The 25961-nt window shown below is 44.3% G+C and overlaps 1 protein-coding gene, 1 long non-coding RNA gene and 1 pseudogene across 2 annotated transcripts in view; 1 reads left to right on the forward strand and 2 right to left on the reverse strand.

Annotated features, from left to right (window-relative positions):
• The window catches only part of LOC116540915, a 32290-nt gene extending 13877 nt beyond the window's left edge, over nt 1-18413 (reverse strand). Inside the window, exons 1-2 of the long non-coding RNA XR_004264639.1 lie at nt 18020-18413; nt 13117-13182 (exon numbers count right to left, since the gene is read on the reverse strand). This is a non-coding gene — a long non-coding RNA (uncharacterized LOC116540915). The remainder of the gene's footprint in view (nt 1-13116; nt 13183-18019) is intronic.
• Nucleotides 18414-18562: 149 nt separating this feature from the next.
• CHCHD2 (coiled-coil-helix-coiled-coil-helix domain containing 2) lies at nt 18563-23244 on the forward strand. Its single transcript, XM_032264724.1, has 4 exons — nt 18563-18744; nt 20629-20878; nt 21825-21969; nt 22957-23244. Exons 1-4 carry the CDS (start codon nt 18695-18697, stop codon nt 22965-22967), a joined length of 456 nt encoding a protein of 151 aa, XP_032120615.1. The 5' UTR covers nt 18563-18694; the 3' UTR covers nt 22968-23244.
• A 775-nt stretch (nt 23245-24019) lies between these two features.
• LOC116540958 lies at nt 24020-24117 on the reverse strand (annotated as a pseudogene).
• Nucleotides 24118-25961: the final 1844 nt, after the last annotated feature.

Genomic DNA, 25961 nt, shown 5'->3' on the forward strand with positions numbered 1-25961 from the left:
AATCCAGGAGCTGGTTTTTTGAAAAGATGAACAATATAGACAGACTGCTACTGAGATTAATAAAAAAGAAAAGGGAGAAGAATCAAATAGATCCAATAAAAAATGATAAAGGGGATATCACCACTGATTCCACAGAAATACAAACTACATTGAGAAATTACTACAAACAAGTTTATCCACATAAACCAATAAACCTGGAAGAAATGGATAAATTCCTGGACACTTGCACTCTCCCAAGCCTAAACCAGGAAGAAGTGGCAACCTTGAATAGACCAATAAGAAGGGCTGAAGTTGAGGCAGCAATTAATAGCCTAACAACGAAAACAAGTCCAGGTCCAGACAGATTCACACCTGAAAAGACATACAAAGAGAGCTGGTACCATTCCTTCTGAAACTATTCCAAACAATCCAAAAAGAGGAAATCCTTCCCAAATCATTTTATGAGACCAACATCACCCTGATACCAAAATCCAGCAGAGACTCAACAAAAGAAACTTCAGGCCAATCTCCATGATGAACATAGATGCAAAAATCTTCAGTAAAATACTGGCAAACTGATTGCAATAACACATCAAAAAGCTTATCCATCACAATCAAGTAGGCTTCATTCCAGGGATGCAGTGCTGATTCAACATACACATGTCTGTAAATGTAATCCACCACATAAAAAGAACCAAAGACAAAAACCACATGATTATCTCAATACATGTAAACAAGGCCTTTGACAAAATTCAAGAGTCCTTCATGCTAAAACCTCTCAATAAACTAGTATTGAAGGAACATATCTCAAAACAATAAAAGCTATTTACAACAAACCTACAGCCAATATCATACTGAATGGGCAAAAACTGGAAGCACTCCCTTTGAAATCCGGCACTAGACAAGGTTGCCCTCTGTCACCACTCCTATTCAATACAGTATTGGAAGTTCTAGCCAGAGCAATCAGGCAAGAAAAAGAAATAAACCATATTCCACTAGGAAAGGAGGAAGTCAAATTGTCTCTATTTGCAGACTACATGATTGTATATTTAGAAGACCGTACTATCTCAGCCCAAAATCTCCTTAAACTGATAAGCAACTTCAGCAAAGTCTCAGGTTACAAAATCAATGTGCAGAAATCACAAGCATTTTTATACACCAATAACAGACTAACAGCCAAATCATGAGCAAACTCCCCTTCACAGCTGCTACAGAGAGAATAAAATACCTAGAAATACAACTAACAAAGGATGTAAAGGACCTCTTCGAGGAGAGCTAAAAACCACTGCTCAAGGAAATAAAAGGACATAAACAGATGGAGAAACATTCCACGCTTATGGTTAGGAAGAATAAGTATCACAAAAATGGCCATACTGCCCAAAGTAATTTAAAGATTCAACACTATCCCCATCAAGCTACCAATGACCTTCTTCACAGAACTGGAAAAAAACCACCTTAAACTTCATATGGAACCAAAAAAGTGAGTCTGCATAGCCAAGACAATCCTAAGAAAAAAGAACAAAGCCAGAGGCATCACGCTACCTGATTTCAAACTACACTTCAAGGCTACAGTAATCAAAACAGCATGGTACTGGCACCAAAACAGATTCAGATCAATAGAAAAGAACAAAGGCCTCGAGGCAACGCCACACATCTACAACCATCTGATCGTTGACAAATCTGACAAAAACACGCAATGGGGAAAGGATTTCCCATAAATGGTGTTGGGAAAACTGGCTAGCCATGTGCAGAAAGCAGAAACTGGACCCCTTCCTTACACCTTACACTAAAATTAACTCAAGATGCATTAAAGACTTAAACATAAGACCTAACACCAGAAAAATCCTAGAAGAAAACCTAGGCAAAACCATTCAGGACATAGGCAAAGGCAAGGACTTCATGACTAAAACACCAAAAGCAATGGCAACAAAAGCCAAAATAGACAAATGGGTTCTAATTAAACTCCAGAGCTTCTGTACAGCAAAAGAAACAATCATTAGAGTGAACCAACAACCAACAGAATGGGAAAAAATTTTTGCAACCTACTCATCTGACAAAGGGCTAATATCCAGAATCTACAAAGAAGTAAAACAGATTTACAAGAAAAAAGCAAACCCATCCAAATTTGGGCAAAGGATATCAACAGACACTTCAAAAGAAGACACATACGAGGCAAACAAACATATGAAAACATGCTCATCATCACTGATTATTAGAGAAATGCAAATCAAAACCACATTGAGATACCATCTCATGCCAGTTAGAATGGCAATCATTAAAAAATCTGGAGAGAACAGATGCTGGAGAGGATATGGAGAAATAGGAACTTTTCCACTATTGGTGGCAGTATAAAGTAGTTCAACCATTGTGGAAGACAGTGTGGTGCTTCCTCAAGGACCTAGAAATAGAAATTCCATTTAACCCAGCAATCCCATTATTGTGTATATACCCAAAGGATTATAAATCATTCTTAAGACACATGCACACGTATGTTTACTGCAGCACTGTTTACAATAGCAAAGACCTGGAACCAACCCAAATGCCCATCAATGACAGACTGGACAAGGAAAATGTGGCACATATACACCATGGAATACAATGCAGCCTTAAAAAATGATGTTAGTCTCCTTTGGGGACATGGATGCATCTGGAAACCATCATTCTCAGCAAACTGACACAAGAACAGAAAATCAAACACCAAATGTTCTCACTAATAGGCAGGTATTGAACAATGAGAACACATGGACACAGAGAGGGGAGCATCACACACTGGGGTCTGTTGGGGGAAGGGGGCCAAAGGATGGACAGCAGCGGGGTGGGGAGTTCAGGGAGGAATAACATGGGGAGAAATGCCAGTTGTAGGTGAGGGGGGATGGAGGCAGCAAACCACATTGCAATGTGTATACCTATGTAACAATCCTGCATGATCTGCACATGTACCCCAGAACCTGAAGAACAATAAAAAAAAAAGTATATTAAATTTTAAAAATGACAAAATTTTTAAAATATTTTTGTTCATTACATATTAATAATAAAACCATTACATGTTGATATAACTAATACAAAACAAAATTTTTAAAATATTTATTATTCAGGCCAGGCGCGGTGGCTCACACCTGTAATCCAAGCACTTTGGAGGCCAAGGCGGGCGGATCACCTGAGGTCGGGAGTTCAAGACCAGCCTGACCAACATGGTGAAACCCCGTCTTTAAAAAAAGAAATTAAAAAAAATAAAATAAAAATATTTATATTCATTACATTTAACAATAAAATTCGCTGGGCACAATGGCTCATGCCTGCAATCCCAGCACTTTGAGAGGCCAAGGTGGGAAAACCACCTAAGTCAGGAGTTCTAACATGGTGAAACCCTGTCTCTACTAAAAATACAAAATTAGCCTGGTGTGGTGGCGGGCACCTGTAATCCCAGCTACCTGGGAGGCTAAGGTAGGAGAATTCCTTAAACCCAGGAGGTGGAGGTTGCAGTGAGCTGAGATTGTGCCATTGCACTCCAGCCTGGGTAACCAGAGCGAAACTCTGTCTTAAATAATAATAAAACCATTACATGTTGAAGTACGTAATACTTTCTTTTTTTGAGACAGAGTCTCACTCTGTGAAGCAGTGCAATCTTGGCTCACTGCAAACTCTGCCCCCCTGGGTTCAAATGATTCTCCTGCCCCAGCCTCCAAAGTAGCCTGGATTACAGGCACCAGCCACCATGCCTGGCTAATTTTTGTATTTTTTTAGTACAGATGGGGTTTTGCCATGTTGGAAAAGCTGGTTTTGAACTCCTGACCCCAGGTAATCTACCCGCTTCGTTATCCCAAAGTGTTGGGATTGCAGGTGTGAGCCACCACACCCAGCCCGATTAATATATTTTTTTAAAACACTGATTAGTCAGGCAACAACACTGGGCAGGGCTCTCCTCTCATTCCCAGTGACAAAAGCCTCACTGCACGGCTCTGGAGTTGCAAGGGCTGCAGAGCCAAAAGGCTCTGACTTGAGTTTTCATTACTTTATTTGTATTTGTATTGTGAGGCAAGGTCCTGCTCTGTCACTGAGGCTGGAGTGCAGTTGTGCACTTATAGCTCACTGCAGCCTCAATGTCCTGGGCTCAAGCCATCTTCCTGCCTCAGCTCCCCAGTGCTGGTACTACAGTTGAGTGCCACCATACCCAGCTTGTTAAAATTTTTTTTATAGAGTAAGGGGGTCTTGCTATGTTGCCCAAGCTGACCTCAAACTCCTGACCTCAAGAGATCTAACCCCCTCAGCCTCCTGAGTGGGAGCTAAGACTACAAGTACACATTACCATGCCTAGCTACATTTATTTTGTTAAATTTTGAAAAATATTTTGTAGAGGGGAAATCTATTCCTATGTTGCCCAGGCTGGTCTTGAACTACTGCCCTTAAAAGGTACTCCCATTTCTGCTTCCCAAACAGCTGTGACTACAGGCATGAGCCACCGCCCTGAGCCTGAAGAGATTTCTTTAATCTAGCATCCCTTACTTGTTAAGATTGAGAAAGGCAGTAGTGTTTTTTTTTTTAATTACTTAATAATTCAGTAAGAATGAAATTCAACCTTGACCCCTACCTTTTCTCAAACCCCACATCCAGTCTGTCAGGAAACCCTGTTGACTGTTCACCGTGTACTGAAGATCCCCACCCAGCAGCTCCCTGGCCTCATCCCCTACTTCTCTCCTCTAACCATCTCTCACCACCGCCATGACCCTGGTCAGGACCACTATCATCTCCCACCTGGGTGTTGCCACAGCTTGGCCCCCATGCTTCTACCCAAATCTTCCCACAACTCAGCAGCCAGAGAATGCTTTCAAATCGGGAGACAGCTCATGTCGTCTCTGCTCAGAACCATCCCACGATCCCCATCTCAAAGTAAAAGCCAAAGCCCAGCAATAACTTCCCAGGGCTTATATGATCTGTACTGATCCTCACCCAGCAACTCCCTGGCCTCCTCCCCTAATTCTCTCCCTCTCTTCCACTGGTCTCCTTCCAGAGCCTCAGACACACCTCAAACTATTCCATTGTTTCTACCTACAATGCTCTTCCCTCAGCACCTTGGCCAGTTCCTTCCTCCCCTTCAAGATTTTGCTCAGTTTTCACTTAGGAGGCCACCCTTGACCATTCTGTTTAACACTGCCATCTGTCCCCATTACCACCATGTTCATTTCTTTTTTTTTTTTTTAAAGACAAGATATCACTCTGTCACCAAGGCTGAGTGCAGTGGTGCAGTCTCAGCTCACTGCAACCTCGAATTCCCAGGCTCAACCGATCCCCCTACCACAGCCTCCCTGGTAGCTGAAACTATAGGTGCATGCCTTCATGCCTGGCTAATCTTTTTTATTTTATTTTATGATGGAGTTTCACTCTTCTTTCCCAGGCTGTAGTGCAATGGTGTAATCCCAGCTTACTGCAACCTCCACCTCCCGGGTTCAAGTGATTCTCTTGCCTCAGCCTCCAAAGTAGCTGGGATTACAGGCATGTGCACCATGCCTGGCTAATTTTTATATTTTTGGTAGAGATGGGGTTTTGCCATGTTGCCCAGGCTGGTCTTAAACTCCTGATCTCAGGTGATCTGCCCTCCTTAGCCTCCCAAACTGTTGGAACTACAGGTGTAAGCCACTGCATCTGGCCAATTTTATTTTTTGTAGCGACAGGGTCTATGTTGCCCAGGCTGGTCTTGAACTCCGGGCCTCAAGTGATCCTCCTGCCTGGATTCCATAGTGCTGGGATTACTGGCATGAGCCATCATGCCTGGCTTCATGTTTATTTCTTCTTGCTGCTGCAACAAACTACCCTACATTTAGTCACTTAAAACAACACAAATCTACCATCTTACAGTTCTGGGGGTCAGAAGCCCAAACTAAGTCTACTAAGGCTAAAGTCAAGGTGTCAGCAGGGCTGCATTCCTTCTGGAGGCTCTGAGGTATTCCCTTGGCTTTTCCAGCTTCTGGAAGCCACCCCCATTCCTTGGATCATGGCCCCTGACTCCATCTTTAAAGCCAGAAGTGAAGCATCTTCAAATCTCCCTCTCTAACTCTGCTTCCATCACCCCATGTCCTGCTCCAATTCTGACTCTCCTACCCTCTTTCTTTTATAAAGACCTTTGTGATTGCTGGGCATGGTGGCTTCCACCCATAATCCCAACACTTTGGGAGGTCAAGGTAGAAGGAACACTTGAGGCCTGGAGTTTGAAACTAGCCTGGACAACATAGTGAGACCCCTCCTCTAAGAAAATATAAAAATAGGCCGGGCGCGGTGGCTCAAGCCTGTAATCCCAGCACTTTGGGAGGCAGAGGCGGGTAGATCACGAGGTCAAGAGATCGAGACCATCCTGGTCAACATGGTGAAACCCCATCTCTACTAAAAATAGAAAAAATTAGCTGGGCATGGTGGTGCGTGCCTATAATCCCAGCTACTCAGGAGGCTGAGGCAGGAGAATTGCCTAAACACAGGAGGTGGAGGTTGCGGTGAGCCGAGATCGCGCCATTGCACTCCAGCCTGGGTAACATGAGTGAAACTCCGTCTCAAAAAAAAAAAAAGAAAATATAAAAATAAATATTAGCCGGACATGGTGGTGTGCACCTGTACTCCCAGATACTTGAGAGGCTGAGGTAAGATGATTGCTTTAGCCCAGGAGTCTGAGATCAGTCTGGGTGACATAACTAAATCTCGTCTCTACACAAAACAGCTGGACATGGTTGACATTCATGTGTAGTCCCAGCTACTTGGGAGGCTGAGGTAGGAAGATCGCTTGAGCTCAGTAGGTCAAAGCTATAGTGAGCTACGAGCACATCACTGCACTCCAGCCTGGATGACACAGGGAGATTCTGTCTCAAAAAGAGAAATATATATTTGGTCTCTGTCCCTGGTTCCTGGCACTGAGCTTCTAAATCTTATACAGACCTCAGTGATAGAAGTGATAGGAGCATCTTGAATATTTGGTCTTGGTTCCAGCTTTCTAACATAAGAGGCTCTAAGAACTTTGGGAACTCCAGCGTAAGAATGCATCTGGAGATGTTATTGAGATGACTCGGTGGCTACATGCTCCTAGATTTCTTCAGGAGGGCTGACTGCCAGAGAAAGCAACACATGATTAGAGGCTTGGAACTTTCAGCCTCACCTGCTGAACTCCAGGAGGCAAGAGGGGCTGGAGATCGACTTAATCACCAGTGGCCAAAGACGTTATCAATCGTTCTTGCATAATAGAGCCTCCATAAGCAACGTGAACAGGGTTTGCAAAGCTTCTGGGCTGCTGAACACAGGAGGTGCTGGGAGGGTGGCATGTTCAACAGAGGGCGTGGAAGCTCTGTGCCCCTCCCCATTTACCTTCCCCTGGGCATCTTTTTTTTTTTTTTTTTTTTTTTTTTGTTTCAGGCTAGAGTGCAGTGGCACAATTTCAACTGACTGCAACCTAAGCCTTCCCAGTCCCCAGCTCAAGGTATTCTCTTACCTCAGCTTCAGCAGTAGCTGGAACTATAGGTATACACCACCACACCCAGTTATTTATTTAGTTATTTCTATGTATTTTTTTTAGATTAAGTCTTGCTCTGTTACCCCGGCTGGAGTGCAGTGGCATGATCTCGTCTCACCACAGCCTCTGCCTCCTAGGTTAAAGTGATTGTCTGCCTCAGCCTTTAGAGTAGCTGCGATTACAGGCACCTATCACCACACCAGCTAACTTTTGTTTTTTTAGTAGAATCAAGGTTTCGCCGTGTTGGTCAGGCTGGTCTCAACACCTCACTTTGTGATCTACTCGCCTCAGCCTCCCAAAGTGCTGGGATTACAGGTGTGAGCCACCACACCCAGCTTTTTAAAAAAATTTTCATAGATACAGGGTTTCACCAAGTTGCCCAGGCTGGTCTCAAACTCCTGAGTTTAAGCGATCTTCCCACCTCGACCTCCCAAAGTGTTGGGATCACAGGCGTGAGCCACTGCACCCAGCATGCACATCTCCTTCACTGGCTGTTTCTGAGATGTGTCCTTTACAGTGAACCAGGAACAGGAAATGAATTGACCTGATGTGGTGGCTCACATCTGTAATCCTAGCACTTTAAGTGACAGGTGGGAGGAGTAAAGTGGTAACTTTGCAACCAATAGGTCTTTGAAGATTATAAAAATCTTTAACGGGATCTTTTAATATCACGTTGCATTCAAGATTATCTTCCTCTACAATCTATAAAAACCATTATATATTCCCACATATGCTTCAAAAGTCTCAGGCCTGGCTGGGAACGGTGGCTCACACCTGTAATCCCAGCACTTTGGGAGGCCTAAGCAGGCAGATCATGAGGTCAGATGTTTGAGACCAGCCTGGCCAACATGTTGAAACCCCATCTCTACTAAAAATACAAACAAATTAGCTGGGCATAGTGGTGCACACCTGTAATCCCAGCTACTCAGGAGGCTGAAGCAGGAGAATCACTTAAACCAAGGAGACGGAGGTTGCAGTGAGCTAAGCCACTGCACTCCAGTATGGGTAACACAGCCAGACTCTGTCTCAAAAAAATAAATAAAATCTCAGGCTTAAAAACAAGCCACACGGATATTATTTTCTTTAGCAAAAGTAGTAGAAAATTATTAAAGAAAAAGTCAGTTGCATGTCGGTCAGGTGCAAGCAGCGTTCATATTTCAAAAGGTAATGTTGGAATGACTGACTCAGTGTTAGATCCAGATAAATTAAAAAGTAGAAGATAAAAATACATAAAATAAGTTGAACTTGATTACATATACTCTAGTGGTGAATGAATATTTGTCAACAAAAGATGTATTACTCAGAACAGAGATAAGAGTCCAACAAAGAATCCAAGAGCCTTACTTTTTATCACAAAATGAATCCTTTTCTTTGCAAGTAATATCCGTTCAAGGCCAGGAATTCCATAAGGAAATAGCCTTCTTAAAAAAAAATTCCTGGCCAGGCGTGGTGGTTCACACCTGTAATCCCAGCACTTTGGGAGGCTGACGCAGGAGGATCACCTGAGGTCAAAAGTTCGAGACCGGCCTAGCCAACACGATGAAATCCCATCTCTACTGAAAATACAAAAATTAGCCTGGCATAATGGTTGGTGCCTGTAATCCCAGCTACTCAGCTACTCCTGCTGAGGCAGAACTGATTGAACTCAGGAGATGGAGGTTGCAGGGAACCAAGATGGTGCCACTGCACTCTAGACTGGGCAACAAGGGAAAACTCTGTCTCAAAAAAAAAATTCCTTTGGGAAGGCCTCCTACATAAAGATGTTCAACATGAGACTGGAAAAAAGGGTATGGGATCATCACCGGACCTTTGGTTTTTACAGCTTGAGCTATAAGGACAAAAAGAAAAAGGGATATAATTTAAATACAATTTGTAGGAAAGAATAATTATGGAATCTGCATTGTTCTTTAAATTTTATAATTTGATCTTGTTATTGTAATTAAGTTCAAAGAAAAAATAGTATGAGTAAAATAAAAAGAATACCAAACATGCTAAGATTTTCTTTTTCCCCTCCCTTCCCCAAACATGCTAATATTCTGTTCATCAAAGTCTGTGGTGAAATATCCCATTACAGCCAGGTGCAGTGACTCACACCTGTAATCCCAGCACTGTGGAAGACCAAGGTGGGTATATCAGCTGAGGTCCAAAGAGTTGGAGACCAGCCTGGCCAACATGCTGAAATCCCATCTCTACTAAAAATACACAAATTAGCCAGGTGTGGTGGCAGGTGCCTGTAATCCCAGCTACTTGGGAGGCTGAGGCAGGAGAATCACTTGAACCCCAGAGGCAGAAGTTGCAGTGAGACAAGATCACACCACTGCACTCCAGCATTGGCAACGAGAGCAAAACTCCAGCTCAAAAGAAAAAAAGATATATCCCATTACTTTAAGGCAATGTAGATATAGCCAGACTTTCTACAGAAATCTGAACCACATTATGAAGCCAGAAAAACATACCAGTTGATATTATTTAATACAGATAGTACTAAATAGAAGAGGTAATATTTCCAAAACGTGAACATTAGTGTAACCTTGTTAGATTTACAAAAAAATTTTTGTGTGACCAAGTCTCACTCTGTTCAGCCCAGGCTGGAGTGCAATGACGCAATCTCGGCTTACTGCCAATTTCCACCTCCTGAGTTCAAGGGATTCTCCTACCTCAGCCTCCTGAGTAGCTGGGATTACAGGCACATGCTACCATGCCAGGCTAAGTTTTCTATTTTTAGTAGAGATGGGGTTTCACTATGTTGGTCAAGCAGGTCTTGAACTCCTGACCTGGTGATCCACCCGCTTCAGCCTCCCAAAGTGCTGGGATTACAGGCATGAGCCACTGCACCTAGCCAACAAAAATAATGTTTTCAAATAACATAAACAGAAGATTCTCCTGAACTGCATGTGTAAAGTAGAAAATTTCCTTTTTAAAGTTTTATTTCTTGTTAAAGAATAAATCATAAGTGTGCTAATAACTCTTTGTTAAGCCCTATCCTATGTAACTATTAGATATGCCATGCTTACAGGCCCATAGTATATTCTATGTCCTTGTACTTTAATCAAAATATCTGTATTGGACGTGCTCACAGGCATGTCCCAACTCTCCAATGCTTTTACCTGTTTAGAAAAGTTTATAGCCAATTGGGTTTTAAATTGTGAGGTCTGGCTTCCAGCCAATGGAGATCAGACACAGTAATAAGGACAACCCCAAATGTGTAAGGGATACAAGTGTCTGCTTTCCAGCCGGGCGTGGTGGCTCACGCCTGTAATCCAAGCACTTTGGAGGCCAAGGCAGGCGGATCACCTGAGGTCGGGAGTTCAAGACCAGCCTAACCGACATGGTGAAACCCCGTCTTAAAAAAAAAAAAAAAAAGTGTCTGCTTTCCTTTGTTCATTGTACTCTTGTGGCAGGATGGCTAGTGAGGGTACCCTTCCTGCAGTCCAGGAAGGAAAACTTGCATTGCTAAAAAAAAACCCTTTGTCTCAGTGCCAGTTTTTCTTTGCAGCACCAAGCATCTATTTCCAACATGCAACATTTCAGCTAGCATTTATTTACTCAAGATTAAAATAACAGCTACAAAAAGTTAAGAGCTGGCCAGGCATGGTGGCTCATACCTGTAACCCAGCATTTTGGAGTTATATCACAACAAAAGCCCCACAACATAATCTGTTTCACCTTATAAAAAGCACTGACATTTATAAAATTGTCACAGTCAATTCATAAAACTAATAGCAAATTATTTTTACTCAGAATAGTACTAAATTAACAATATAATAAAAACATAGGCCAGGTGTGGTGGCTCACACCTGTAATCCCAGCACTTTGGGAGGCCAAGGTGGGTGGATCACTTGAGGTCAGGAGTTCAAGACCAGCCTGGTCAACATGGTAAAACCCTGCCTCTACTAAAAATACAAAAATCAGCTGGGCGTGGTGGCACACACCTGTACTCTCAGCTACTTAGGAGGCTGACACAGCAGAGCTGCTTGAACCCAGGAGACAGAGGTTGCAGTGAGCCAAGGTAATGCCACTGCACTCCAGTCTGGGAGACAGAGCAAGATTCTGTCTCAAAAAATAAATAAATAGGGCTGGGCGCGGTGGCTCACACCTATAATCCCAGCACTTTGGGAGGCTAAGGCAGGCGGATCAGAAGTTTGAGACCAGCCTGGCCAGCATACTGAAACCCCATCTCTAGAAACAAAGAATGTTTCTAATATTTAGACACTACAAAGCACCTTATAAGGAGAGATGTGTAAGGATGGCAGGATTCACTGGCAGCCCTGGGCTTGTCCACAGTTAACTCCATGATGGTGGCATGCACCTGTAATCCCAGCTACTTAGGAGCCTGAGGCAGAAGAATTGCTTGAATCCAGAAGGCAGAGGTTGCAGTGAGCTGAGATCACGCCACTACACTCTAGCCTGGGCAACAGAGCGAGACTCTGTCTCAAAAAAAAAAAAAAATTAATTAATCAAAAATAAATAAGAAAGGTGGAAGTATTTATTATGTATTTATATGCCAGGTATTATATGAAGCACTTGACTATCTTATTAAATCTGCGGGATAGATCCAGTTCTCATGACCACAAGAGAGGATACTAAGGCTCAGACAGGATAAGAGACGTGGCCAGGCTGTGTCCCCAGAGCCTATAATCTTACCACTAGGTTACAGTGCTTCCCCAGCACATGTTATGAGGTTTTTGCTTTAAAGTGAGCCAGTAAGAAACAAAGCCAAAAAAGCTGTAAGCTATTAAATGGTAGAAGAAACACTAAGAGAACCTTAAGCACACCACTAAAGATACTATGGAAAAGTTATTGAATTCATTAGCAAATTTACTCTAATTCTATACTTTCATTGAGGGATAGATTATATTATTCATGATGAAGAAAAAATGTTCATTTCAAGCATATTAACATAAACATTATCGATATGATTTACCATGTTTAAATGTTCACTTAAAGCAACTCGTTTAAATTCTGCATATCATACCATTTTATAGCTTGCTAGTAGATGACAAGGTAAATAGTCATCCAAATAAAAACAGGCAAAACACATGTGTTTCACTGGTCATTGGTATTTTTAGGTGAGCATTTGATATATACCAACAGAGATAATAATAACAAATTGTTAATTTCTTTCATCATTATATAAAGGTGGCTTCAGGACAGAATAGTATAAAGGCAAAGAAGAATTTGAAATCTAACGTCAACTCAGTGATGCGTCAAGATAAAAGTAGAATAGGAGAATCTTGGTGAATGCTGAATTTAACAAATAGGAGAATCCTGGTGAATACTGAATTTAACAAAGCAGATTAAGACAAACAATTAGTTTAAAAAATATATAGTCAATTAAATCCCTAAGATCCAGGGCTTTGCAATAAATATGTAAATAAATCCCCAATATCCAAGCTGAAATTTTAAAAGAAATGCTAACAGATAATTAAAGAAATACAACTTTTCCTTAGCTTTGCAGTAATCTAGAAATAAAGAATGTTTCTAATATTTAGACAGACACTACAAAGCGCCTTACAGGGAGACACATGTAAGGATGGCAGGATTCACCAGCAGCCCTGGGCTTGTCCACAGTTCCCCCATGGTGAACAGTAACTCCACTGTGTAAATACTCATGAACAAAGTATTATGGGACTTTTCCAGCATACACATACCATATTTTCTTTCAGACAATTCTTCCACTTGTTTACATAGATCAGCAGTACGATTATTCCATTTCTCTGAAAATTGAGCAAAAATTGATTCTCAATATATACATTTCTATGTCAGAGCAACACTAACATATAATGACTTATTTCCTACATTTTACATCCTAACAGTTCGTATCAGTTGCTGCTTTCGTTTTTAGTGGTTCTTAGAATTAGTTTAATGGGAGACTATAAGAGAATTTTTAAAGTTTAGTACCTCTTTCTAGTCCTTTAATTTCTGAAAAGTAGGAGGGCAGAAAAGATCAATCAAACTAAACATGACAACAGGGAGGCCACAATGAGGAGGGCTCCAGGGGCCTTTCAGCAGACTTCCTAAAACATGTTTCAGCTGTGTGGAATAAGACTTTACAGCAACCAGGTGCCACAGTGCTGGCCTGTAATCCTAGCACCTGAGAGGAGAGGCAGGCGGATCACTCGGAGCTGAGGGCAACATAACAAGAAACCTCCCTCCCTGCCCCCGGCCCCACATCTCTACCAAAAATATAAAACTTAGCCAGGTGTGGTGGCAGTCACCTGTAGTCTCAGCTACGCAGGAGGCTGAGGCCAGAGAATCACTTGAACCCAGGAGGCGGATGTTGCAATGAGCCCAGACCATGCCACTGGCAGCCTGGGCAATAGATCAAGAATCCATCTCAAAAATAAAAATAAAAATAAAAAAATAAGGTTAAGACGGACTCCAGACCTTAAGAGACACCACAACCAGGCGCAGTGGTTTACACCTGGCACTTGGGGAGGCAGAGGCGGGCAGATCACAAGGTCAAGAAATGAAGACCATCCTCACCAACATGGTGAACCCTTGTCTCTACTAAAAACAAAAAAAATTAGCTGCGTGTGGTGGCGTGGGCCTGTAGTCCCAGCTACTGAGAAGGCTGAAGCAGGAGAATGACTTGAACCCACAAGGCAGAGGTTGCAGTGAGCCAAGATAGCACCACTGCACTCCAGCCTGGGTAATAAAGCAAGACCTTGTCAAAAAAAAAAGAAAATAGGGCAACATTATTTATGAAACAGATACTTTTGGTGACTCAGTCTCCAGAAAGCCTGTGCATAAATGCAGTGAGATATTTAAGCACAACACACACACTACTCAGGACATCTGTCGTGACAGTTCCTTGCTCGTTTCCTTGTGGACCCACCAGCAGCTCACTCAGCTATGATCCTCCAAGACACCTCAGATTAGAATTAGAGACATCTGGATCAAATCAGCTCCCAATGTTATCTTCTAGCCCCCAAAGTGTCGGGTAACATACTATTAAAATTGTTGCTCACTGGCCGGGCACAGTGGCTCATGCCTATAATCCCAGCACTTTGGGAGGTCAAGGCAGGTGGATCATGAGGTCTGGAAATGGAGACCATCCTGGCCAACATGGTGAAACCCCATCTCTATTTAAAAATTACCAAACTTAGCCAGGAGTGGTGGTGCATGCCTGTAGTCCCAGCTATTGGGGAGACTGAGGCAGAAGAATTGCTTTAACCCAGGAGGCAGAGGTCAGTTAGCCGAGATCTTGCACTCTAGCCTGGCAACAGAGACTTCATCTCAAAAAAAAGACTGCTGTTCACACAACATCTGTGAAATACTAAAAATACCATTTTAAGAACTTTCTACTTAAAAACAGGCTGGGCACAGTGACTGATGCCTATAATCCCAGCACTTTGGGAAGCCAAGACAGATGGATCACTTGAGATCAGCAGTTCGAGGCCAGCCATGATGAAACCCCATCTCTACTAAAAAAATAAAAAATAAAAAATAAAAAAAAAAAAATTAGGCGGGTGTGGCGGTAGGCACCTGTAATCCCAGCTTCTCAGGAGGCTAAGACAGGAGAATCACTTGAACCTGGGAGGCAGAGGTTGCAATGAGCTGAGATCATGCCACTTCACTCCAGCCTGGGCGACAATCACAAGACTCCATCTCCAAAAAAAAAAAAAAAAAACCAAGGCTCACACCTGTAATCCTAAGACTTTGGGAGGTTGAGGGAGGCAGATCATGAGGTCAGGAGTTCAAGACAGCCTGACCAATATGGTGAAACCCCACCTCTACAAAAAATACAAAAATTAGCCAGGCTTGGTAGCCCACACCTGTAGTCCCAGCTACTTGGGAGTTTGAGACAAGAGAATCACTTGAACCCGGGAGGGGGAAGTTGCAGTGAGCTGAGATTGCACCACTGCAGTCCAACCTGGGCAACAGAGCAAGACTCCATCCCAAAAAACAAACAAATAAAAACAGACTCATCTCAAAAAAAAAAATGAATGTGGTATGGCAAAGAAAATAAGTACTGTGTTAAAGACAGTTTCGTTGTTTTTTTTTTGAGACGGAGTCTCGTTTTGTCACCAGGTTGGAGTGCAGTGGCGTGATCTTGGCTCACTGCAACCTCCGCCTCACGGGTTCAAGTGATTCCCCTGCCTCAGCCTCCCAAGTAGCTGGGACTACAGGCTTGTGCCACCACATCCAGCTAGTTTTTTGTATTTTAGTAGAAACACAGTTTTACCATGTTGGCCAGGGTGGTCTCGATCTCCTGACCTCATGGTCCACCCACCTTAGCCTCCCAAAGTGCTGGGATTACAGGTGTGAGCCACCTCACCTGGCAAAGACAGTTTCATAGAAAGAAAAAAAAAAAGACCACTCAAATACAGTTGTCTATTTAGATGTGTGTAACTGTTATTCTTACTTTACAGCTAAAGAAACAGGCTCAGAGAATGTTATTTGATTGAACCCATATTGCATCTCTGGATAGTGCAGCTGAGATCAGACTTCCTGTGTAACTCCACTAGCCTACCAGGGCACCTCTCATAAAGGTAAGAATTGTAAATTTAGCCTAATATACAAAGCTGCCGGGGCAGCACTAGGTCAATTCTACACACAGTACTTCTATGTTCATGAAGGGAAACCTTAAGAGAAGGTGAAAATGCTTCTAGAAGGCGACTGGACACCAGCACCCTTGCTTGTTGCCTTTGGGCTCTTCCTCGAAGGCCAACAGTGACCTGAAATTATTGATTGTTCCAATCAACTGGAGAAAATGGTACCAAGGTCGACAACATCACACAAATTCACTTATGAACCTATCTATGTGCTTTGAAAGAAAAAACTGCTTTTGTAAAGGATACTGCATTTCAGAAAAACAATCATATTAACCACTAGTAACACTATAAAATGCTGATGTGTTGAATGCTACTTTAGAAAAACATGTTCAAGGCCAGGCGAAGTGGCTCACACCTTTAATCCCAGCACTCTGGGAGGCCGAGGGAGGTGGATCACAAGGTCAGGAGTTCCTGACCAGCCTGACTAACACGGTGAAACCCTATCTGTTGGGGGGAGCAGCTATAGAGGAAGGGTTTACAGTGTGCCTACATAAACTGGTATAAGTAACATATACGTATAAAAGAAATCAGGAACAATAAACTGTGGAAGGCCTCTCTATTGCTACCATGTTCCCAGGAACAAAGAGACCTAAACTCTGATATTCTAAACATACTCTGCCCAAGGACATAACACTCCCTTGAAGCACTGGAATGTAAACAGACATGTAGGCTCCTTGATAAGCGCGCTCCCACCAGCTGCACTGTCTATTGATAAGCATATGCTTTTAGCTCTTGAGAAAGTCACATAAACCACCACTGCCATCCATTCTAGGTTTGATGCACAGCCTCTCCTTCACCGATTCACCCTACCACCAGCACTATAGATAAGGTGATTATGTTTAATGCCTGATGCAGGCGACAGGAGAGGGGGGAGATGGAGACAGCAAACCACCATGGCATGTATGTACCTATGCAACAATCCTGTGCACATGTACCCCAAAGCCCAAAGTACAGTTAAAAAAAAAAAGTGACTGTGTTCAATATTGTGGAAACCGGAGCTCAGGGCCTTCACTGCCTCCAGTACAAGTGATGGCCCCATGGTTCCACTTTCATTCTTAACCTTTTTCTCAGTTCCTTTACTGCCACCGAACTCCGAGTACCCACAGGTGGTGTGTGAGGGCTCTCCCTACACCCATCTCTACTAAAAATACAAAAACTAGCCAAGGGTGGTAGCGCCCCCTGTAATCCCAGCTACTCAGGAGGCTGAGGCAGGAGAATCGCTTGAACCTGAGAGGCGGAGGCTGCGTCACTGCACTCCAGCCTGGAAGACAGAGCAAGACTCCGTTTCAGGAAAAAAAAAAAAAAAAAAAAAAAGGAAAACGTATTCAAATCTAGGGGAAAAAATTTCTGATAGGAAACTACGAATCAATTATCTAGCCAGTTAGCTATCTAGAAACAAGGTCTCATTCTATTGCTCAGGATGGAGAGCAGTGGGATGCTCATAGCCCACTGCAGCCTTGAGCTCCTGGCCTCAACTGATCCTCCTGCCTCCGCTTCCTAAGTAGCTGGGGCCACAGGTGAACACAGTTACTCAGAAGGCTGAGTCAGGAGAATACTGCTTTTTTGTTTGAATCGCTTGAAGCAGGAGAATCCTGCTTGTTTGTTCTGTAGAGACAGGGTTTCACTACATTGTCCAGGCTAGTCTCAACTCTGGAGCCTCACTCTGTCGCCCAGAGTGGGGTGCAGTGGTTAGAGCTCAGCTCACTGCAACCTCCTGGGTTCAAGAGATTCTCCTCCCTCAGCTTCCGGAGTAGCTGGGACTACAGGGGTGCTCCATGTCGCCCAGCTAATGTTTGTATTTTAGTAGAGATGGTTTCGCCATGTTGGTCAGGCTGGTCTCGAACTCTGAGCTCAGGTGTTACGTCCGCTCGGCCTCCCAAAGTGCTGGAATTACAGGCATGAGCCGCCGCGCCCGGCCTCGGCCTCATGTTTTCTTTAAGCAGTCCCCCTTGTTGCACACTTGGATAGTTTTTTTATTTTTTTAGACAGGGTTTACCTTAGTCTCGCAGGCTGGAGTGCTGTGGTGGGACCACACCTCATTGCAGCCTTGAACCCTGGGGTTCAAGTAGCTGGGAGGCTCAGGTGGGAATACAGAGACGGGGTCGCACCATGTTGCCCCGCTGCTCTTGAACTCCCGGCCTGCAGGGATCCTTCCGCCTAGGCCTTCCAAAGCCCTGGGACTACAAGCGGGAGCCACCGCGGCCGGACACAGTTTTCTACCGACACAAACGCTGTGCCGGGTCGGAGTTTGTCAACTGCCGTTCTTCAGCCAGCAACACCCAGGACCGGCGAAGACGCGGCTGCTAGGCTCCACTGTGACGAAAAAACAGCCACACTGCAGGCGCTAGACCGTCCTGCGACGCCGACCACCGAAGGTCCGCCCCTGTGACGTCGCCGAGGGAGCGTTCCTGTGACGTCAGAGCCCCCCTCACGCGGAGCCAATGGGAACTCGAGGCGGGGGCTGGGGGAGGACTGGGCGTCCTCGTGACGTCCTGCTCCTTCAGTGACCTTCAGGGCCCCGGAGACATTGGAGAACGGAAGTCGTCTGCCTGTGCGCTGATTGGTTGCGCGCTGAAGCCAGCGCCGCCTCCCGCCTTCCGGTTTTCTCAGAAGCTGCTGAGCTCTTCCCTGGTCACTGCACGTCTAAAGGCCGAGTAGCCCCGTCGCTAGGATGCCGCGTGGAAGCCGGAGCCGTACCTCCCGCATGGCCCCTCCGGCTAGGTGAGCCCATCGCAGGGTTTGAGGCCGGAGCGCGAGCGTGCGGACCCCACTGGCGCCATGACGCAGAGGGAGGCCGCGCGCGGTCGGGGGCGAAGCAGGCCTATTGCAACGGGGCCCCCCTCGGCCGGGGAAGGTGGACCGAGCGCAAAGCGTGTGTTGGGGGAGTGTGGAGAGGGAATTCACTTAAGGAAAAAGCTTCCCACACAAGCGACGGCAAAGGCGTGACGTTATGGCCAGGTGCCACGTGATAGGAGGCGTTAACCTTTTGACCTGGCCTGATGAAATGATCCGGAAATGGCTAGAGGGAGCGTGATACGTGTGAAGATTTTTAAATAAGTGCAGGACATTAGTGAAATTGTGTCTTTCGTGATTTGAGAAGGGCTCTTCCCCTGTCGCCCAGGCTGTAGGGCAACGGCGTGGTCACGGCTCACTGCAGCCTGGACCTCAGCGTCATGAGTAGCTGGGACTGCAGGCACGCGCCACCACGCCCCGCTAATTTTTGTAGACACGGGACCTCCCTGTGTTGCCCAGGCTGACCGCGAACTCCTAGTCTCTAGAGATCCTCCTGCCGCGGCCTCCCAAAGTGCTGGGATTACAGGAGTAATCCCGGCCTAGTGAAATTGCTGAAACCGTCTGGACGTTGTACAGATGAGGAATAGTTGAACTTGCTTTGGTGTGATAGTTCAGGCGAGTCACTCACCAGTCTTATTTTATAGCGTGTAAAATGAAGGAATTGGACTAGATTCTTTCCCCAGTTGACCATCTTTAGGTCTTAATTAGAATGTTACTGGTTCAGCCAGACCTTCCTTGATTACCCTAAAATAGAGATATCTCACAACATACTCTTCTGATATTTCTTCCATAACACTTAAAATATGACATTTTTATTTATATTTTGAGTCAGAGTCTCACTCTGTAACTCAGACTTCAGTGCAATGACGTAATCATGGCTGTCTGCAGCCATGACGACCTGGCCTCAAGCTATTCTGTCGCCTCAGCCTCCAGGGTAGCTGGGACTAATGGCGTGTGTCACGCCCGGCAACTTTATTCTGTTTTGTATTTTTGTGGAGACAGGGTCTCACTATGTGGCCCTGGCTGATCTCAAAGTCCTGGCCTCAAATGATCCTCTTGTCTCCACTTTCCAAATCACTGGGATTACAGGCAAGAGCCACAGCTCTGCAGCCTATTTTAATTATTTGATCCCTCAAAAAAAATGTAAACTCCATGAATGCAGAGATTTTTGTCTCTTAGTTATATTACTAGCGCCTTGTAGTTACCTAATATCTGAATGAATGAATTCTGTAAGAATCTTTCTTTTTAATAGTCTATATTTCTTATGACATACGTATTGGATATGTCTTTAAAGATACTGTGGGCTATGTGAATACATGGAAATGGTTGCAAAGAAGCAGGAAAAATAGTTTGCCCTTGGCAATTACTATTATAAGAAAAGTTAAAAGTGGGTGGGCGCTGTGGCTCACACATAATCCCAACGCTTTGGGACGCGGGTGGATCACATGAGGTCAGGAGTTCAAGACCAACTTGGCCAACAAGGTGAAACTCTGTCTCTACTAAAAATACAAACTTAGCTGGGTGTGGTGGTGGATGCCGGTAATCCCAGCTACTGGGGATGCTGACACAGGAGAAACGCTTGAACCCGAGGGGGCAGAGGTTGCAGTGAGATGGGATCATGACACTGCTCTCCAGCCTGGGCATCAGAGTGAGGCCCTGTCCAAAAAAAAAAAATTAAAGAGGTAAAGTGATGTAAATAATTTGAAATGAAAACCTTGAGGTCTATTTTAATATATAAGTTATTATTAAGTTGACAATTTCCAAAACTGGTTGGAAATGGGAACTTTTACACTTTGTTCTTTTCTTTCACAGCCGGGCCCCTCAGATGAGAGCTGCGCCCAGGTCAGCACCAGCCGCTCAGCCACCAGCAGCGGCACCCCACTCTGCAGTTGGCTCTCCTGCTGCTGCGCCCCGGCAGCCAGGTCTGCTGTCCCAGATGGCAACCACTGCAGCTGGCGTGGCTGTGGGCTCTGCTGTGGGGCACACACTGGGCCACGCCATTACTGGGGGCTTCAGTGGAGGAAGTGATCCTGAGCCTGCGAGGCCTGACATCACTTACCAGGTGAGAATTTAAGCAGCATTTCCCTTCCATGGGTGGATTTTATGAGAAAGACCAGACATTTCTAAGTTCCTTGTGTGTAGGAATTGTCTTGGGTTTTAGAACCCACTGTTGACAATAGGTTATCAAAAGCTACATCTTGGCTATTGAGTTACTGCCTTAGGCCACCACCAAGTACTGTACAAAACTGTATTTCTTCCCAAGGAGTAGATGTAACAATCCAGCCTGACTCCCTGTAAAATAACCGCTATCCCTTTGAATATTTTATCTCAGTGTTACTTCCTACAATCCTGTCTTGATCTTAGTTAAGGAGTCAAAAATCTCAAATAGTTGTGTGCTCTTTTACCTGATATTTGCCATTGCCTCTCTTTCTGATATGTATGGGTTTTCTCGTGTAATGAGCATAGGTGTGTATACTCTGGTATTTCTGGTGTGCTTGAAACTAAAAATATTTATTTAAATTTTTCTTTTTTTTTGAGATGGAGTCTTGCTTTGTCGCCCAGGCTGGAGTGGGCGACAAAGGAGTGCAGTGGCATGATCTCAGCTCACTGCAGCTTCACCTCCCAAGTTCACGCAATTCTGCCTCAGCCTCCTGAGTAGTTGGGATTACAGACATGCAGTGCCATGCCCAGCTAATTTTTGTATTTTTAGGACAGAGAGGGTTTCACCACGTTAACCAGGCTGGTCTCAAACTCCTGACCTCAAGTGGTTTACCCGCCTCAGCCTCCCAAAGTGCTGAGATTACAGATGTGAGCGACCACACTCGGCCTAAAATATTTTTTAAAGATTTAAATGTTTTCACTTTCCATGTTAATAGATAGATGGAAGCTTTAATTTGCATCTGGTGCTAGTTCCATTTCCCTTTAACCTCAAAGAGGATATACTCTTCATCGTCTAGGCGTAAATATGATTTGCTTTCTTAGCAATAATGAATGTTTTGCCTTCACAGGAGCCTCAGGGAACCCAGCTAGCACAGCAGCAGCAGCCTTGCTTCTATGAGATCAAACAGTTCTTGGAGTGTGCCCAGAATCAGGGTGACATCAAGCTCTGTGAGGGTTTCAGTGAGGTGCTGAAACAGTGCCGACTTGCAAATGGTAGGTGATTTGTCCAATTTGCATCTGCTTAATTCACAGTGGTATTCCTGGATCCTGTAGAACTTACGGGAATCTGTGTTTAATAAATTAAATTGATAAGTTTGGAGAAGACTTTGTTGATATTTCTCTAGAATTAACTCCTAACAACTGGGCCAGAGTTTCCTAGTCGATTTTGTGAGTCATTTTCTGAATTTTCTTCTTCCGTCAGAAGGTATAGGCCAGGCGTAATGGCTCATGTTTATAATCCCAGCACTTTGGAAGGCCAAGGCGGGTGGATCACCTGAGGTTGGGAGTCTGAAACCAGCCTGGCCAACACGGCAAAACCCAGCTCTACTAAAAATACAAAAAATTAGCTGGGTGTGTTCGTGGGCGCCTGTAATCTCAGCTACTTGGAAGGCTGAGGCAGGAGAATCCCTTTAACCTGGCAGGCAGAAGCTGCAGTGAGCCAGGATCCCACCACTGCACTCCAGCCTGGGTGACAGAGCGAGGCTCCGTCCCAAATTTGAAAAAAAAAAATGAAGAAGGAGAAGGTGTAAATCAGTATGCCAGGTCTTACTGTGGTTACTGGATGAGAGTGACCTCCTCGCCTTAAGGCCATGAATATAAAATTAGATTCCGTTTTTACCAAAATCCAGTAATAGACAAAAAGACTGATACATTATCTGTATTCTGTACGTCATTGAGTGAAAGGAGTTTATTAAGTTCCTCAGGGGAACTCTTGAGATTTAGGGTGTCTTGTTAGTTGCAGGATGCCTTCAATCACTTAGCGCTCTGGGAGGCCAAGGTGGGAGGATTGCTTGAGCCCCGGAGTTTGATACCAGCCTGGGCAATATAGCAAGACCCCATCTCTATTTTTTATTTAAAAAAAAAAAAAAAAAAAAAACCTATAACCTTGGCTTCTTGTCTCTGCTTTCATGATTTGGAAGGCTTCTGTTTTGTTGAGTGTATGAAGCCAGCACTCTTCTAACTTATTTTTTCTCTTTGCAGGATTGGCCTAATCAAGAAGTTCAAACTGGAGAAATGGAAAACCAGCTCTCATAACCAAGTTAACTTAATATAAAAATTTCATTAATAGTGAAGGTATAAAGTGTAGCCATCAGTTAAACCTCTCCTGTCATTCTAGCTTCCTTGCTTCAGAATTGAAATGGAAGGGGGTATTCCTACTCTGTAGAATTTGGAGCTGGTCAGATGTTTGTGTGGCCTCCTTAAACTAGCTGTTATGATTTTATTCTTCGTGAGTTAATTAGAATAAAGTGATTTTCTTCCAAGATGTGATTCATCTAGTCTGTATCCTCTGGTTATGAAATTAGCATCCACCCAGATCTGAGAGCTCCCCTGAGGGATTATGTAAGGAGTGGCTCACTCATAAACATGCTGCTCGATTCAAGGGTCCTGGTCCTGTGGGCCTGGAGTTAAGGAAGCTGATCAGTAGCAGGAAACTGCTTAAAATACTATTTTTAAGCCAGGTGTGATGGTGCCTGCCTGTAGTCCCAGCTACTTGGGAGGCTGAGGCAAGAGAATTGCTTGAACCTGGAAGGCAGAGGTTGCAGTAAGTTGAGTTCATGCCACTGCACTCCTGCCTGGGTGACAGAGTAAGACTGTCTCAAAAATACATTGTTTGAATCAAGTGAAAGATAAAGGAACAGGAATAAGCCTGTTTGGGGTGGGTTCCCTATTCCCCTACTGTGTCCAAGCAAGCTTGTGCCACCCACCTTATTTGTTCTGTTTTGTTTTAGGCTTTTAGCAGCCTGAAGCTGCGGTTTTTAGTTTCTGCCTCTAGTAACAAATGGAAAAGAGGGATGAGGAAGGGGCTTTACTGGCCTAACCATAAACTGAAACTAAACCCATGACCATATTCTCTCCCTTGGGCACTCCTGATTGACAGTAAATACCAATCAATATACGCAGTTCCCCTGAAGTTGCTTTTCTTCTGCTTAAAGTGTTGTAGCCTCCTCTTCCTAAAACGCTCAGGTTAGCTGCAATCACCCACTCCGTGCTGGGGAAGAACTTTAAAGGGATGGGATACAATTTGGAGTGGCCACATTTTTCATGTCAGAGGGGTAATATGTCAATGTAACCAGGTTTGAGGGAGGTACACCTCACCTATGAGTTTGAAAACCCAATCATCGCACTTAACTACAAAAGGATCAGCAGGTCTTTTAAGTGAGCCAAGTTCCATCCTTCATGGAAAGCTCAAAATTTCATTATCTTCTAGTTGATCTTCAGCCTACATTTTGCTCTGCAATTTTTTTTGTTGTTTTTTTGAGATGGCATCTTTCTCTGTCACCCACGCTGGAGTGCAGTGGTGTGATCTAGGCTCACTGCAACCTCTACTTCCCAGGTTCAAGCGATTCCCCTGCCTCAGCGCGCCCCCCCCTCGCACCCCCAGAAGCTGGGATTACAGGCATGCACCACCACCACCATGCAGAGCTAATTTTGTATTTTTAGTAGAGACAGGGTTTCACCATGTTGGCCAGGCTGGTGTCGAATTCCTGACCTCAGGTGATCTGCCCACGTCAGCCTCCCAAGGTGCTGGGAGTACAGGTGTGTGCCACCATGCTCGGCTTCTACAGGTTCTTTTTTCTGAGTTTCAGAGCGCTACATCACTGTCAGGTGAGTGAGGTGCTGGTGATTAAGGGTCTTAGCCAATTGCTGCCTTGCCTCCTATCAGCTGTGCTCTTGGAATGCCTAAACTTTCAGTTTCTGAAACAGGCTCTGACAGCCTCTGAGCACAATTCACTCCTGGCCAGTTCACCAGCATATTGCCTTCTGAACAACTGACTGACAAAATGCAAGCGTGACTGGCCTGGCCTCTCCCTGGTAGGAGTCACTGCTACAAGAAGGATGTGTAATAATACTCTAGGTGCACTGGCCTATTGCCCTAAGGTTAGAAAGGACTTTGTGATGCAATCATTCATTGTGCAGTCTGCCCTTCACATCCCCGAGTTCCACATCCATTAATTCAGCCAATTGAGGACTGAGAGTATTTGGAGCCTATGCAACAAAGTGAGATCTATGAGACCAGCTCAGCCGTAGAGATCCCCACCCAGGTGGCGCTGAAGGAATTGAGAAGGAGATACCCAGATAGAACGGCAAATTGGGACCATCAAGGGCGCCAACGGCCTTACGAGCTGAGAGCCTGGGGGGTGACAGCATTCCAGGCTGAGGGCCTCGAGCAGATTCTGACCCACGTATTTATTCTCTGAACAGGTGACTATTAACAAACATGTTGGGTATATTTTCTCAACACAAAAATAGACCAAGTAGGCAGCTGGTGTCCGCTTACCGCTGATCACAGACAAACTTAAAAGTATTCACAAGGGAGTCAAGGGGGCAGGGTCACACATCCCACCCCTAAATAATTGTTTTAACTGGTGTGTGATAATTATATGTTGTCTCGCCACTTTAGAAAACTCCAAGTAGTTTCTACTGGGGGTGCTAAGTTTTCCTTGCCATCTTTCTTCCTAGCAAACAATATATCTCATCACACACTCAGCATTTCTCAACAGAGATACCTACAAAAGATAAATCACCCAGGTGCAGTAGCATGTGCCTGTAGTCCCAGCTGCTAGGGAGGCTGAGGTGGTGGGATTGCGGAAGGCCAGGAGTTCAAGGTTGCAGTGAGCTAAGATAGTACCACTTAACTCCAGCCCAGAGTAAGATCCTGTTTCAAAAAAATTTTTTTCTGAAAAAATTCATGGTCACTTCTATAGGAAACAGACTATTTTCCTTGCCATTCCCTAAACAATACAGTGTATTTACATCCTGTTTACACTATACTAGGTATTTTAAGTAATCTAGAGATGATTTAAAGTATACTGCAGATATTCATAGGTTATATGCAAATACTGTGCCATTTATATAAGGGATGTGAGCATCATGGATTCTGTTATCCACAGGAGCCTTGGAACCAATCACCTGAAGATACCTTATAAACCAGCAAGAATCAAATGTGTAGCTTAGAAATGTGAGGGAGAAAATAGGTCTATTAA

This window comes from Sapajus apella, unplaced genomic scaffold, assembly GCF_009761245.1.
Source record: "Sapajus apella isolate SASKATOON/1434 unplaced genomic scaffold, GSC_monkey_1.0 scaffold146, whole genome shotgun sequence".
In the NCBI taxonomy this organism is placed as follows: domain Eukaryota; kingdom Metazoa; phylum Chordata; class Mammalia; order Primates; family Cebidae; genus Sapajus; species Sapajus apella.

Bases quoted from the DNA above. Each gene is read 5' to 3' on its own strand.
- CHCHD2 (XM_032264724.1), top strand. From the start codon at position 18,695: ATGCCGCGTGGAAGCCGGAGCCGTACCTCCCGCATGGCCCCTCCGGCT. The intron at 18,745-20,628 runs GTGAGCCCATCG...TTTCTTTCACAG, and splicing joins CGCATGGCCCCTCCGGCTAG to CCGGGCCCCTCAGATGAGAG. The intron at 20,879-21,824 runs GTGAGAATTTAA...TTGCCTTCACAG, and splicing joins GGCCTGACATCACTTACCAG to GAGCCTCAGGGAACCCAGCT.